This window comes from Haemorhous mexicanus, chromosome 24 (genome assembly GCF_027477595.1).
Source record: "Haemorhous mexicanus isolate bHaeMex1 chromosome 24, bHaeMex1.pri, whole genome shotgun sequence".
Classification (NCBI taxonomy): Eukaryota; Metazoa; Chordata; class Aves; order Passeriformes; family Fringillidae; genus Haemorhous; species Haemorhous mexicanus.
In genome coordinates this window covers 6,730,251-6,744,472 of record NC_082364.1, presented here as the reverse complement: position 1 = coordinate 6,744,472, position 14,222 = coordinate 6,730,251, and the positions used below count along the sequence as shown (strand labels likewise).

Here is a 14,222-nt window from a genome sequence, read left to right as displayed (position 1 = left end):
GTGCCCTGGATCCCTGCAGGATCAGGGATTGAGCATTCCTGGTGCTCTGGATCCCTGCAGGATCAGGGATTGAGCATTCCTGGTGCCCTAGATCCCTGCAGGAGCAGGGATTGAGCATTCCTGCTGCCCTGGATCCCTGCAGGATCAGGGATTGAGCATTCCTGGTGCCCTGGATCCCTGCAGGATCAGGGATTGAGCATTCCTGGTGCCCTGGATCCCTGCAGGAGCATTCCTGCTGCCCTGGATCCCCTCAGGAGCATGGATTGAGCATTCCTGGTGCTCTGGATCCCTGCAGGAGCAGGGATTGAGCATTCCTGGTGCCCTGGATCCCTGCAGGAGCAGGGATTGAGCATTCCTGGTGCTCTGGATCCCTGCAGGAGCAGGGATTGAGCATTCCTGGTGCCCTGGATCCCTGCAGGGTCAGGGATTGAGCCCTGGCTGCTCCTGCACTGCCCCGCCAAGCACAGCTCCCGCTGAACTCCACCCGTGCCAAGTGATGATGTTACTGACCAGGGAAAGGAACCAATCCCCAACTGGAGGAAAAGCATTTTTGCAGGGAAACATCATCGCTGAAACCCTGTAAACAAATGTGTTTTGACACAGCAGAACAAAGAGCTATAAAAGGAGAGATCGGGAAAACCACGGCTAATGGGCAGTGACTCACGTGGTGCCTGCCAGGCTGTATTTTTGTAATTTGTGTCCCTTTGGGATGCTGGCCTACGATTTCCAGAACTGAGAGGAGCTTGGGAACAGATGTGGGGTGATGCTCAGCACCCCTTGTCTCGGAAGATGCTCTGGAGCAGGACATGGAGCAAGCAAAGGGCTTTGCAAGAGCCACAGGTGATGGCCTGTGCAGTCCCAGGAGCTCCTCGGGGCTGGGCTGGCACCCACCACAGCTCTGCTCCCCCAGGAGTGGAGGCAAAGCGGTGTGCAAGGCGTCTGCTCCATCTGCCCAGCGCCTGGGAGCAGCACGACAGCCCTGGCCAGGCTTCGGGGGGAAATAATCACTCCTAATCTGCTTAGAGAGCTTCATGCCTTGGGAAAGCACAGCATACCTGCCTGTGGGCTGGGGAACACACTGCTGGATGGCAGGTTTAGAAGAAATAAGTTAAATTTGTATTAGGGACTGAAAGCATTTCTCTGCTGAGAGACTTTCAGAAGAGCAATAACCCCTGAGAAGGAGAAATCCACAGCAGAGGAGAAGGTCCCACACGAGCTGAAATGTTACGTTACTGATCCCAGGAACACAGCTCCAGCAAGATCAGCTCTTATTTGGCTCCAATTTTTGGGTTATCCCTCCTCAAAAGATCAGTTTCTCCAGTAATGAACCACCAGGAGCTGCTGCTCCACTCTGATTTACCCACAGAAACCCCCAGACCCCCTCTGGACAAACCCAGGCTGGGTCTGTGCCTTGAGGTCTGTGCCAAAGGCCTCCCTTTTCTCCCAGCCATGAGCAGCACCTCGGGGGGTGATGGGCAGGAAGGATCACCCCATCACAAGCCCCACACTCCCCAGGGATCCTTGGCACCTTGGCTCGTTGCTGCTTCCTTTCCAGCCCATCCCAAAGAGCCATCTCCACGTGGGACACTACCAAAACATTTATTAGAAGAGTGCAGGGTGGCCAGGCTCCACAGGACCCCCCCCTGCAGCTGACCACAGGGCTGGGGAGGGGAGCAGGCAGGCTCTGCTCGCCCCGGGCATCTCCTTGTGCTCCCCAGCATCCACCAGGAGATGAAGGCACTGTTTCCCCGAGGGAAATGTCCCTGCTGGGGTACGGGCAGGCAGGACAGGCTGTGCCATCCCTGCAGGCAGGAGCCAGCACTCGGGCACCGCAGAGCTCCCAGCAGGGAGATCCAGGGCTGCTCCCTCTGGGCTCTGCCCACCAGGGTGATTGCTCTGAACCACACTCCAGCGTGGCCTTTGGCTGCCGCTGGTTCTGTCACAGCTGCCACGGCCACCCCCGGGGCTCGGAGCTCCCCAAACCCTGCCCGGAGCAGACTGAGAGCGGCTGCGGGGCTGGGAGGGAGCGCCGGCTCAGACCGGAGCCACGGCATGGAAAAATAAACAAGGCGGCCTTTCTCTGGCAGGCAGGGACATCCCATAAAAGGCACTTCCTAAATCCCTCCTCAAACACCAGGGCAGCGGCCGCCCCTCCCAGAGGGAGGAATATCCGCAGCTCGGGGCTCCCCCGGGAGCAGAGCCGCCAGCGGGGCCCGCAGGTGTGGCAGTGTGGACACAGCTGCCACATCCTGCACCCTGAGGTGGCACAACCTGGCTAAAGGAGAGAGGTCCCTCTCCACGGGCACTGCTGGCAGCCCCTCGCCCGCTGAGTGCGCCAGGGCCCCTCCAGGAAGCACTCGCACAGCCTGTCCAGACAGGTCTATTTACAGGAGAGCCACAGACAGGGGCAGGGAGGTGTCCCCCAGCCAGCACGGCCAGCTGCTGGCATGGGCTGTGTCCCCCAAGTCCTGGCTGGGTGCTGTGCCCAGCCACCACCGTGCCACCCCTGGCACCAGGCGAGGGCAGGGGCACTTTGCAGGTGCTGTTTCCAGGTTTCGGGGGCAGCCACGGGTCCCTGGCTGCAGGGACAGTCCAGAGAGGTGGGGGCTGGCTGGTGGCATCGTGCCCTGGCAGCAGCTTGGGGCAGTGGCCGTGCCAGCCGGAGTGGCACGGGGTCCATCCTGCCCTTAGTCATTTTCACTCTGCAAGGGACAGAGAGGAGAGCGGGCTGAGGTGCCAGGGCTGGGCTGGGGGCACAGCCCCTCTCCAGGGCTGCCCTGCCCAGGCACAGCCCTGCCACCTCACCTCCATTTTGCTGTATATCCAGCTGAGGAGCTTTGTCACACGTGTGTACACTCCGGGCTTGTTCTTCTGGCCACATCCTGTCCCCCAGCTCGTCACCCCGGCCACATACCAGCGACCATCGTCCTCGCACACCAGGGGCCCTCCGCTGTCACCCTGGCTCAGAGGGGCAGAGCAGTGAGGAGGGGAGACAGGAGATGCCCTCTGTGGGTACCCAAACAGGGCAGCTGTGCCCTGGTGCCCCCAGCTCACCTGGCAGGCGTCCTTGCCTCCCTGCAGGTACCCGGCGCACATCATGCGGGGGGTCAGGTAGCCCTCGTACACCTTGTCACTGTTGCAGATCTTGTAGTCGATCAGCTTCACCTCGGCCTCCCGCAACTTCGGGGAGGTGTTATCTGCAAGGCAGGAAGAGCTGTGGGGCAGGGGGGGCCTCGCCATCCCCCACCAACCCCGGCCCCTTGCCAGCGAGGGAGGAAGCGGCTGCTTCTCACAGGTCTCGTTTCTGCAAAGCCTCGCAGCTGGCAGGGCGCTCCCGGGAGTTATCCCTGCGGGAAAGCCCTCCAGGGCCCCGGCCGGGCTGTGCTCGGGGCAGGGGCTGCCTGCGGGGAGCCGCGGTCCTCCCTCACCTTCGTTCTCCCTGGTCTTGCCGAAGCCGGTGATGAAGCAGGACCGGCCGGTCTGGAATCGCTGGCCGTACATGGGCAGGCAGGCGGGGCGCACCTGGGCTGCAGGAGCCGGGATGGGAGCGAGGGATGAGTCACAGGGAGAGAAGCGGGCACGGCCCCGCAGCCAGGGAGGAGCGTGGGGCTCAGGAAAGGCTCCCCTCTGTGCCCATCCCACTGGCCCTGTGTGGGGCTGGGGGCACAGCTGAGCCCACGGCTGCGGGTGCCAGAGCCTTCCTGGCCATGGGAGAGGCAAGGTGGCCACAGCAGAGCTGGATGTGTTTAAGACTGGATGTGGCACTGGGTGCCATGGTTTAGTTGAGGAGTTAGGGCATGGGTTGGACTCGATGACCTTTAAGGTCTCTTCCAACCTGGTGATTCTGTGAATTCTGCGGATGCCCCAGCTGGCAGCAGCCCCACACACCCCATGGCTCCCAGGGCACACCTCTCAGTCCTGTCCATGTCCCTGTCCCCCAAACACCACCCAGCCAAGCCCAGGTAAGCTGGGTGACCTCACCTGAGAGTGTCAGTGGCCTGGAGAGCTTCATGAGGGCGATGTCGTAGTCGTCGTGGTCGTCGCTGTAGTTGGAGTTGATGATGACCTGGGACACAGGGATGCCCTCCATGGGCTGCTTCAGGTCCGACACCCCTCCGTACACCTTCCAGTCGTCCAGGATCTTCATGCTGTTCCTGGCAGGGCGAGAGGGGCAGGAGGGAGTGAGAGCCAGGCCCTGGGGCTGGGCTGGGTGCCCAGGCTGGCAGCAGCACTCACATGAAGAAGCAGTGGGCAGCGGTGAGCACCCACTGCGCGTCGATGATGGTGCCACCGCAGATGTGGATGGGCCCGTACTGCACGCTGACCTGCCAGGGCCATTTGTTCACAGAGGTCTCCTTCCCACCGATGATCCGGCCAGAAATCCTCTGCCCGCAGGCTGGAGGGGACAGCAGGGCTGGGAGAAAGGCTCGGGGGGAAGGGGAGCACAGGGGGGGACACACACACAGCACTCCCACCACCCACAGGTGCCAGACTTACTGCAGGGGATGCAATGTTGGTGCTTTTCTACCACCCAGAAAATTCACTGGAATATGTCCCATTTGCCCACCCCTGTGCTGAGAAGGGGGGAAAGGGCTCCCAAGCCTGTGAAAAGGGCACCCACCCTCGGCTGTGTCCTAGCCAGCTCCTTACTTGTGCATCGCAGGGAGACGTACTTTCCCGTGAGACACTGGGAGCTGCGGGAGAGAGGAGGGACACCAGCCTCAGCCCTGTCCCTCTGGCTCCAGGGCAGGGCCAGGGCAGCAGGTGACCCTGGTACCTGTTGAGGCTCTGCTGGATGGTCTCTCGCTCGTCAGTCACCGTGAGGCTCTTGCCAGGGACACGCAGGGGGATGTACTCGGTCTGGGACGCACTGGGAGGGGAGAGGACAGGCAGTGAGGGTCCCCCCATGCGGGCACTGCCCACCTGCTCCCTGCACTCTGCCTAGAGGGGGAAACAGCAGTGCTGACGCTGCACTCAGTCAGGGCAGCGGCTTGGCAGGGCCCCAGCACCTGAGCAGAACAACCCATCCTCCAGAAATTACTTCTGAAATCCCAGCTGCTGGCAGGTTTTCCTGGAGAGGGACTCGTCCCAGTCACTGCTGCACACCGGCAGCCACTGGCTCTCAGTGCTGGAGTAGACGTGGAGCAAGGACTCCTCAGATGAGAAGCGCACTGTGGGATGGAGCAGGAGGGTCAGGGGTGCTCCCGGGGCTCTCCCCATTCCCACCATCCCATCTCCTGTGCCTCACCACAGCCCAGCTCGTCGCTCCTCTGGGAGCAGTCGACGACGCCGTCGCAGCGCACGGCGCTGTCCTTGCAGCTCTCTGCTGGCTCCTTGTACAGGATGCCTGTCTGTGACCTCCAGAACATGACTGGAAGCAGGAGAACACCACGCTGAGGCCAGGCCTGGCCGTGGGTGAAGGGCTGTGCCCCACCTGGGTGGGCATCTGGAGCGCTCCCCATCACTGGGTGTGAGCATGAGGTGTGTTTGAGCAAGGGTGAGGAGCTCAGGGAGGACTGGCTGCCCTGAGCACCCCCTGTGCTGCCCAGCTGCTGCAAGCCCTGCTCCCTTCACCACAGGAAATGCATTCAGCCTGCGAGTGCTTTGAGCCCAGGGGCTGGAGAGTGGCAGCTGGGTGTCAGCTGGATTGAAGGGATTCCCCCTGTCTGTGCCTGTTCTGCCTACGGACCATGGTTTGCTTGGGGAGAGCAACTCTGGGTGCTGCTTGGTGCCCTGCTGCCCACCAGGGAAAGCCCAGCAGAAGGAAAGGACACTGCAGCCCCAACCCCCAAACACTGGCACCAGCCCAGGCAGAAGATCTCCTTTTCTCCTGCCCCAGCTCCTGTCTCTCCACCAGATGTCAGGAACACTCAGGGAATGGGAGGAGCACATCCCTGTCTCTGGGCCAGGGGTTTCCCTCTGGGAATTCCCAGTGTGGGCATCCCCAGACTCTGTTGACCCCCAGCTCCCCTGAGGACCCCTCCAGGAGCCCGGAGCCCCCCGGGCTGGGCCCCCACCCCACTCACACAGCAGGATGAGGGCGATGAGCAGCACGATGAGCACGGAGACGCAGAAGATGAGCGCGAGCCGCCGCTGGCTCATGCAGGGAGCTCTGAACATGGAGGATCCTGGCAGCAGGGCAGAGGCAGGGTCAGGGGGCAGCTGCCTCCTCGAGGCCGTGCTGCCTACCTCAGGGCTTTGGCAGAGCAGTGCCATGCACACCCCAGCCTGCCCTGTGGTCACTGTGCTCTCCTTGCCCCCCACACCCCTCACACCCCAGGGAAACTCCAGCCCGTGGCTGTCTGTGACCTCCCTGCCTCACTCCATCCCTCCCCAGCCTGGGAGGCACCAGGGCCATGGGTCACCCCTGTCCCCATGCTCACGTGTGCTGTCGCAGGCCGAGCAGGGGCTCGGGGCCGGGCCGGACTCGGGGCTGTAGGGTTTGAAGCTGATGCCCAGGACGTTCTCTCGAGGTGGCGAAGGTCGGGTGCCGAAGATGCTGCTGGCCGTGGAGACATGGAGCAGGCTGGGAGTGACACTGCTGGGCGAGGCAGTGGTCTGTGGGCAGAGGGGACTGTCACCAGCAGTGACTGCTGCCCACCAGAGTCCCCCAGCTGCCGCCCTGCCCGCCGTGAAGGTGAAAGCAACTCAGAGACAGAGCTGAGCCCCCCTGGCACCACAACGAGCTGTGAGCCTCAGGGAGAGTCACCAACCCAGTGCCTCTCTCTGTACCAGAACTTGAGCCACATCCCACCCAGGATGGCCCAAAACCTCCTTGTCACTGGGTTTTTCCCCTTCAGGCAGCTGAGCTTCCCAAAGGCATCGCTGGGAGTCGAGCAATCAGCTGGGTATTTGGCATCGTGACAGTCACGCTGTGGCCCAGTTCCACGGGGCCAGTGCCCCAATTTATGCATCTATCCTTAATTAGCCATTTGAAAAATACAGTGCAATTTCCAGCTGTCATTTAGTAATACTTAATAATCGGTGTTTTCCAAGCCCTGAAACATCCTGCACCCTGGAATGCTGCTCTGCAGTTGTGTCACTCCTGATCCATGAATTCACAAAAGAATATGTATCTGTTTCCTTTCCTCAAAATACACTCTCCCAAATGCTCCCTTGGTGACAGAAGCCAGAGCCTCTCATTTTCCTCCAGAGAGGACCTGAGAACAAATCCAAAAATAAATGCTGCTTCCTCGACCTTTTGTAGGATGGACGGGGCTTGGAGCACCCTGGTGCAGGGGGGGTGCCCCTGCCCGTGGAAGGGGGCTGGAACTGGGTGAGCCTTCAGTCGCCTTCCATCCAAACCATTCTGGGGAATGAGAGCTTCTGAGTCGGAGCCCAGGGAGAAGTGGAGCCACCGCCCTGCAGGGACCACTCACCACCCAGAGATGGGCTCTAACACATCTCTCTGGGAGCCTGTCTCTGGGTTTTGGCTCTGCACTGCTAGAGATCACCCTTGTCCAGGAGCTGAAACCATCCCTTTCCCTGCCAGGCTGGCGAGGAGCGCTCGGTGCTGGAGCTCTGGAGTGGGCAGGGCAGGGACACGGGCACAGGGGACACTGCTGGGAGCCCCCTCGCCCTTCCAGCTGGCTTTTCTCCCCCCTCGTGTTTGCTGCCGGGAGCCGGGAGCCGGGAGCCGTGATGAGCCGGCCGAGAGGCTGCTGGTGCTGTGTGAGCCCCGCGGTGCCCTCCCCGGCCATGCGCTGCTGTCACTTCCTGGGCTTTACCTGTGAGTCACGGCCCGGCGCGCGTCCGAGCCCAGCCACACACCGGGGGCACCTGCCCTGCACACCGGGGACACACCTGTGCCACACACCGGGGGCACACCTGTGCTGTACACCGGGGACACACCTGTGCTGTACACCGGGGACATCTGCCCTGCACACCGGGGACACACCTGTGCTGTACACCGGGGGCACACCTGTGCTGTACACCGGGGACATCTGCCCTGCACACCGGGGACACACCTGTGCCACACACCGGGGGCACCTGCCCTGCACACCGGGGACACACCTGTGCCACACACCGGGCACACACCTGCCCTGCACAGCGGGCACACACCTGCCCTGCTCAGGCCGTGCCTGCCGAGCCCATCCTTGCAGAGCCGGCGGCCACAGCACCCCGGGCTCGGGGCCACCCGCCCTGGCCAGCAGCGGCGTGTGCGGGGCCACCCCCGGCACAAACCTCCTCCCGCCCCCGCGGGCCCTTGGCACGGGCACCAATGATGTCCCCCGGCCATGGGGAGCCACCTCCCCACTCGTGTGGAGCTCCCCGGGCTCCTGTGCACGGGGAGGAGCAAGGGAGGCACTTTCTGTTTCACTGCATCAGCCCCACTCTCAGCCCTTCCCCACCAGCCTGGATCTGCTCCAGGTTTCCCTACACCCCAATTTCCCAGCACTGCTGCAGCCTTGCCGCCTCCCAAGGGTGCCAGGGAGCCCAGGAGAGCCCCTCAGTTTTCTCCTCGAGGCTGGGAGGGCTGGAGGGTGCCCTGCAGTGCCCTAATGAGCCTGAGCAGTCACAGCACTGATAGGATTTCAGTTCTCACGTGCCCACACCGTGGGGCATCCCCGGGTACCCTCAGTGCCCGCTGTGGGTGACAGCCAGAGCTGTGGCAGGTCCTGGGCAGAGCAATGTGGGGATGCCAGGAACCCTTCCTGGGAAAAGGATCTCTCCTGCCTCTGTTGAAATGAGATTTTTGTAAATACCCTTTTCCCCTGGCATTTGTGTGCTGTCTCCACGTCTGATGTGTCACATCTCACCCTGCAGCAGCTGTAACCCTTTGCTCATCAGACCAGCAGCGCTACAATCCTCCAAAGGACAAACCTCTCCACCACACAGGGAAAACACAGCCCAGCTCCCCCAGGGAGCCAGCAGGGCTGGATGGTGCAGCACTCCCACCTGCAGTGTGCAAATAGATCAAATTAACACCCAAACGTGCCACAGGTCACACTGCTCTGAGCGCTCCTCAGCAGGAAGCACATGCCCTTTCTTACACTCAGGTGAACTTCCAGCTGCTTATTTCCTTAAAAATTTGAAGCCTAAATAATTTTGTGGGCTGCCAGAAAGGGTGACAGAGCCCTCACCACGGGTGAGCAGTGTAGGGCCACTGCAGCAGAGAAAGCAGTGGTGGTTTAGAGAGATGTTCCTGCTGGGGAGAGTGCGTGACCCTGGCGAGCGAGCGCCGGCTCCTGCCCACAAAACCTTTACTCATCCTTCGCTGGCTTTGGAGTAAAAGTCAGAGGCAGAGCCCAGCCCGGATCACAGGCGCCGCTGCGGTTTGAGCCCTTTCCCCCACGGCCTCTGCAGGTGCTCCAGCAGCCACAGGAGTGATCCATGCCAAGGCAGCTGTGGAGAGGGGGCATGGGCAGCCCCTGCCTGGCACGGAGGGCTGGCATTCACAGGACAGCCAGGAGGGACTCTGGGGACACTCAGGGACTCCTGGCCAGCATTGCTCACCTTGCAGAGAGTGCATGCTGTCTGTCTGCAGCACGAGCCCTCTGCTAAACCTGTCAGGAGTGCAAACAGCACCTCACACCCCGTCCCAGAGCAGAGCTGGGCAAGGCCCCCAAACCAGAGCAGCAGCCCTGAGGTGCCTGTCCCCTTTGCACCGTGAGCTGTGCACTGACCTGCAGCTCCACACCCTGACGTGGAGGGAAGGCCCCCAAACCCACGGCAGCCAGGACAATCAGCAGGGGAAAGGTGATCCAGGCTGGGCTGGAGGCTCCAGGGAAACCAGCCAGCAGGCAGCCACAGTTTCAGAGTGGGAGGGAAAGCGGAAGCCAGGGAACACCTGGGTGTTGCAACCAGACCCAGGGCTCAGCCACGTCCTGGGGGAGCAGCAGGACACAGAGCTCCCAAAAACCCGGAGCATCAAGAGGGGAGAGAGGGAGGGAGGCAGCCTGGCTTCAATGAGCTGGAAGGAGCTGCCTCAGATCCTCCTCACCAGCTGAGCCCGCCCTCAGCATGGCTCCACTGCCCACAGCCCTGTGCCCAGTCTGGGAACTGCTTCCCCTGGTTGTGAAGCACACATTGTGTGTGCAGAGCAGCTCAGCCAGCACACAACAGAGACATTGTCCTCGCCAGGGACAGAGGTGTCCCCACCCTGTGAGAGCCCCAGTCCCTCTGGGTGACAACGTCCTGCTCAGTGCCACTGCTGAGTGGAGCCTGCCTGGGAGGGGACAGAGCCCAGCACCAGAACAAGGGGAGAGGCCACTGCCAAGATCCTGACATGCACAGCCCAGTGAAATCCCAAAGCCAGGCACTGTCACTCTGCGAGTGCAGGTGAGTGACTGTTTGTTGGGCCAGCCCAATGCGGCCAGGGACAGCTCATCCTGTGCCACTGTGGGCACCCTTTGGGCACAGACCCGAAGTGTTCCAGGGGCTGAGTAACCACTGCTCACCTCACTCCGCAGAGGGGCAAACAGAGGCCTGGAAAGACAAAGAGACACTGCTGCCATTGCAGAGCCAAGGGTGGCTCCTGGCACTCCTGATGGCCCATTTAACCCAGGTGACAATGACAACGTGGCCCAGTGGGGCTGTCCAGTATTGGGCAATTGTCTCTGCGTGTGGCCATGCCAGTTCCTGCCCCACCATCATCGAGATGCAGTGATGCCCCCCTGCTTTGGGGCCACCCAGAGCTGGGACCCTCTGCATCTCCTCAGAGCCAGCCAACACCCAGCACGAGCCCGCTGTGCCCCGCTCCTGGCCGGCCCCGAGCCAAGGGGCAGGAAGGGGACGGTGTCAGAGCTGGCTCTGCCTCCCCTGGAGCCCCACACACGCCGCCTTTGTCCCGGATGTCGCTGGCACCCGGCGCTGCTCAGCACGGTAATTACTTGCTGCCTCGCCCGGTGCCCGGCCGGGATGGATGTTTTCCTCATGACAGGATGCTCAGCAAAGCCCCACATCCAGGGCTGAGCAGGTCCCAGTCAGCCCAGCCCAAAAGGGCGCAGGGAAAACTGCCTGGAGAGCAGGCGAGGGGAGCAGCGGGGCTGTGCTCACCAGTGCAGTGCTGCCAGAAAGTGCCAGAGGGCTCAGGAACGTGCCAAGCAGCACCAGATCCCTCTGGCAGCATCAACGGGTCCCCTCAGCTCACAGCTCCAGTGTGGCAAAGTACCCGAGAGCCTCGACACCTCTGCCAGCACAGGGCAGGCACCAGGGATGCTGCTGGCTGCCCTCCCTCGGGTGCCGAGGGGTGCCGGAGGCAGCGGCTCCTCAGGCAGCTCCGCCGGCTCCTTCTCCCTCCGGCTGCTGTGAGGAACACCCGGAGAGCAGGAGGAGAGACCGGTCCCTCCACCAGGGCCCGAGGGGAGCGCGTCCCCCGAGCCCGGAGCCGCCCGCACTTACCGGGGAGGTTTTGCCGTCCATGGGCCGGGGTCGGGGCTGGGCTGGGCTCAGAGCCGCGGCACGGCCATGCCAGCAGCGCGGTGCCGAGCAGGGCCAGCTCGGCGGGGCCGGGGCAGGAGGTGTTTGGCGAGCGGGCTCGTACGTCAGTGCCAGCAGCAAACCTGTCGGACCTGCCGCCCGGCCCCGGCGCCGCCGGTTTCCCAACAGCTCCAGGCGCAGCCTGCAAAACACCTGCGCTGTGCCGGCCGGCCAGGGATGCGGGGCAGGGGCCCTGCGAGCAGGGGAGACCCGGCCCCAGGGAACAGCAGCACCCCGGGGCTCCCCGCTGCTCTCCTGGCTCACCCGAGCCCCCCTTCCTCCCCTCTGTGCCCCCCGCTCACTCACACACCCGCGGCTCTCCTGCCCGGCCCAGCGCAGGGGAGGGGATGCACAGCCATGCCCAGCCAGAACCTCGCTGCTGTGACCCAGAAGTCAGGAATTCCCGGTCCCAAAGGAAATGAAATGCCGTTTCCCTGCCGTTCCTCTAGAGGACTTTTAATCCCTTTGCTGATGGAGCGGTGCTTCTTCCAGGAGCCAGCACAGCCTCCTGCCTCCCCTGCAGGCACAGCCTGGGGATGCTCTGCTTAACCAAGAATTCAGGTAGAAAGAGGTGAAAATTCCCGGATTAAAGGAGAAAGGCCTAGCTTCATCCTTCATCATGGCAGCCAGACCCACGACCCTCAGTGCCGCAGGTTTCTCCTGGCATTATTCTTAGTGTAAGTCCTTCTTTCATCCAGCTCCCCACCCACACCTGCTCATCAGAAGGGCAGGAGACAAGAGGGGACGTCCAGGCTTGGAGGAGCCCTGTTGCAAAGCCCCTTCCTTTGGAGGCTGGAAAGTTTGGGCTGGATCCCTCTGACCCCTCCTGCTCCCAAGATCCCAGCTCACAGAGGGGCTCTGAGCCAGCCCTCACTCCACAGCCCACTCCTCTCGAGTTTTCACAGCCAGGAGTGGTTTTTGGGGTTTTTGTTTGCTTTTTGTGCCTCTGCAGGCTGTGCCTGCTGAGTGCTGGCGGGGGCCAAGCACTGAGCTGCACCCCCAGGCAGCCCTGAGCCAGCTGTGCCCTCCTGAGCTGCTGCATCCACTCCAGAAAGGGATTCTCAGAAAACAGCTCCAGGAATCGTTCATTGCCTGCTGCAAAGCCACCTACAGAGAGCAAGTTCCAGAGAACAGCGTGTGTGCCTTGACCCCAGCAGCCTGATGGTAAATGTCAGCATGCACACAGCTCCCGGCTGAAATCCTCACCTTTGCTGCTGCTGTGAGCCCTCCCTGCACCCTCCTGCCCTCCCAGCCATTGAAGAGGAGCTAAAACACACAGCCAGAGCTGGTTCCACTAGCCCAGGAGAGCTGCTCCAGCCTCTGGGCTCCAGGGAATTGGGATGAGGATCCCTCTGCCCCGCTCTGTCCTGCGGCAGGGCTGTGCAGAACCAGCCCTCTGGGCCCATCCCTGCCCTGCTTCGTGCAGCACCACCTGCCTGACCCTGCTGTCAGCCTGGGGAAGCTTCCTGAGGGACAGCAGGGAGGGAAATGCACAGCCCCAGGTGCTGCTGGGCTGGGTTTCTCCGTGGTGTGTCCACAGGGAGGCATTTCAGGGTCAGCCACATCAGCCCAGCTCCCAGTGTCCCCTCAGCAGCCTCTCCTGTGGCACCTGGATAGCTGTGCCCTCCCTGCAGAGCTCAGGCTCCAGCCCGAGTCCCCCTCTGCAGCCACATTTCTCAGAGGAAAGCAAGGCACAATTCTTCCCAAGAATATTTCTGGGTTTCACATTCTCTGAACCTCAGAGAAAGAAACCACAGCTCTTGTCTCATTTGCTCTGCCTGTGTTGTGCCAAAGCAGGATGCAATGTGGAGGTTGTTCACCCACAGTGATGGGGTTTGGTTTCCTTGGCCTGGCAGGGCAGGTGTGTGTGTGTGTGTGTGTCAGGACTGTCAGGACAGTCACGAGATTGTGTGCAGAGTTGGGTGCTTGGCAGGTTCAGTTTAGATGTAATATAGTGTAATATAGTATAAAATAATATAGTACAATAAAGTAATGAATTACCCTTCTGTTAAGATGGAGTAAGATGCATTTTCTCTCCCCTGCATCGGGAGTGAAAACATCATCCACACCCCAGCCAAGCATTCTGCAGAACTCTCGTTCCTCCTCAGCCTCTTTCACTTTCCTCTAAATTGCCAACCACTTCTCCCAGTTCTCTGAACTGCCTCACCCACAGGGCCAGCCCCAGTGGCTTTCCCACAGAACTCCCAATTTCCTGCCTTTTGGTCCCGTTGTTTTTCATTCCATGGCTTACACAAAGCACAGTCTGTGGCTCTGTGTGGCACTGGCTGTGCCTCATCTCAGGGCTCCTCAGTGGCCACCAGCTGTGACTCGGGGGCCAGGGCTGGAGTGGCAGGACATCAGTGGTCTGCCCTGGAAGGGGATAAACCAGGGCAGGGAGGGGATCTGCTGCTGGTGCTCCTGCCAGGCTGCGAGTTTGTGGCAGCTCTTGGCCTTTGTCAGGAAGGATAGGTCAGGGAAAACAGGAGACATCTCCCACTTCAGGTCTTTAGGATGGTTCTTCCAAGAGGAGCCTGCATGTCTGTGTCCACCATGATGCTCTCTGACTCTGTCCACAGCACTTTTGGTTTCTCTTGCTCTTTCTGTCTCCCCTCGAATTCCCCAGTGGGAAGTTCCTCTTGCTGAGGAAAATCACTCTCCATCACATGAGGGCCCCAGGAAAGCCCTCAAGCAAGCTCTGAGGCAAAGCAGAGCACTCACACTCAGTCTGCTGGGTGGTGATTCAGGTCCCAGCACCAGCAGACAGGCAGGACACCACTGTGGGCAGACCCCACAGCCATGGG

General features: G+C 61.5%; 1 protein-coding gene across 3 annotated transcripts; it reads right to left on the bottom strand.

Moving 5' to 3' along the window:
- Window positions 1-1,583: 1,583 nt before the first annotated feature.
- On the bottom strand, window positions 1,584-11,501 carry TMPRSS13 (transmembrane serine protease 13). 3 transcript variants are annotated; one of them, XM_059867252.1, is made up of 13 exons: window positions 11,344-11,501; window positions 6,384-6,558; window positions 6,027-6,128; window positions 5,249-5,464; window positions 5,042-5,171; window positions 4,778-4,870; window positions 4,651-4,694; window positions 4,237-4,396; window positions 3,982-4,154; window positions 3,429-3,527; window positions 3,055-3,197; window positions 2,806-2,958; window positions 1,584-2,728 (listed from the first exon to the last, which is right to left on the bottom strand). In XM_059867252.1, the coding sequence occupies exons 1-13, from the start codon at window positions 11,362-11,364 to the stop codon at window positions 2,381-2,383; spliced, it is 1,857 nt and encodes a 618-aa protein (XP_059723235.1). In that variant the 5' UTR covers window positions 11,365-11,501; the 3' UTR covers window positions 1,584-2,380. The 3 variants fall into 3 exon arrangements, with proteins under 3 accessions (XP_059723235.1, XP_059723236.1, XP_059723237.1); XM_059867253.1 differs by having other exon boundaries at window positions 5,249-5,371; XM_059867254.1 differs by having other exon boundaries at window positions 2,551-2,702.
- Window positions 11,502-14,222: the final 2,721 nt, after the last annotated feature.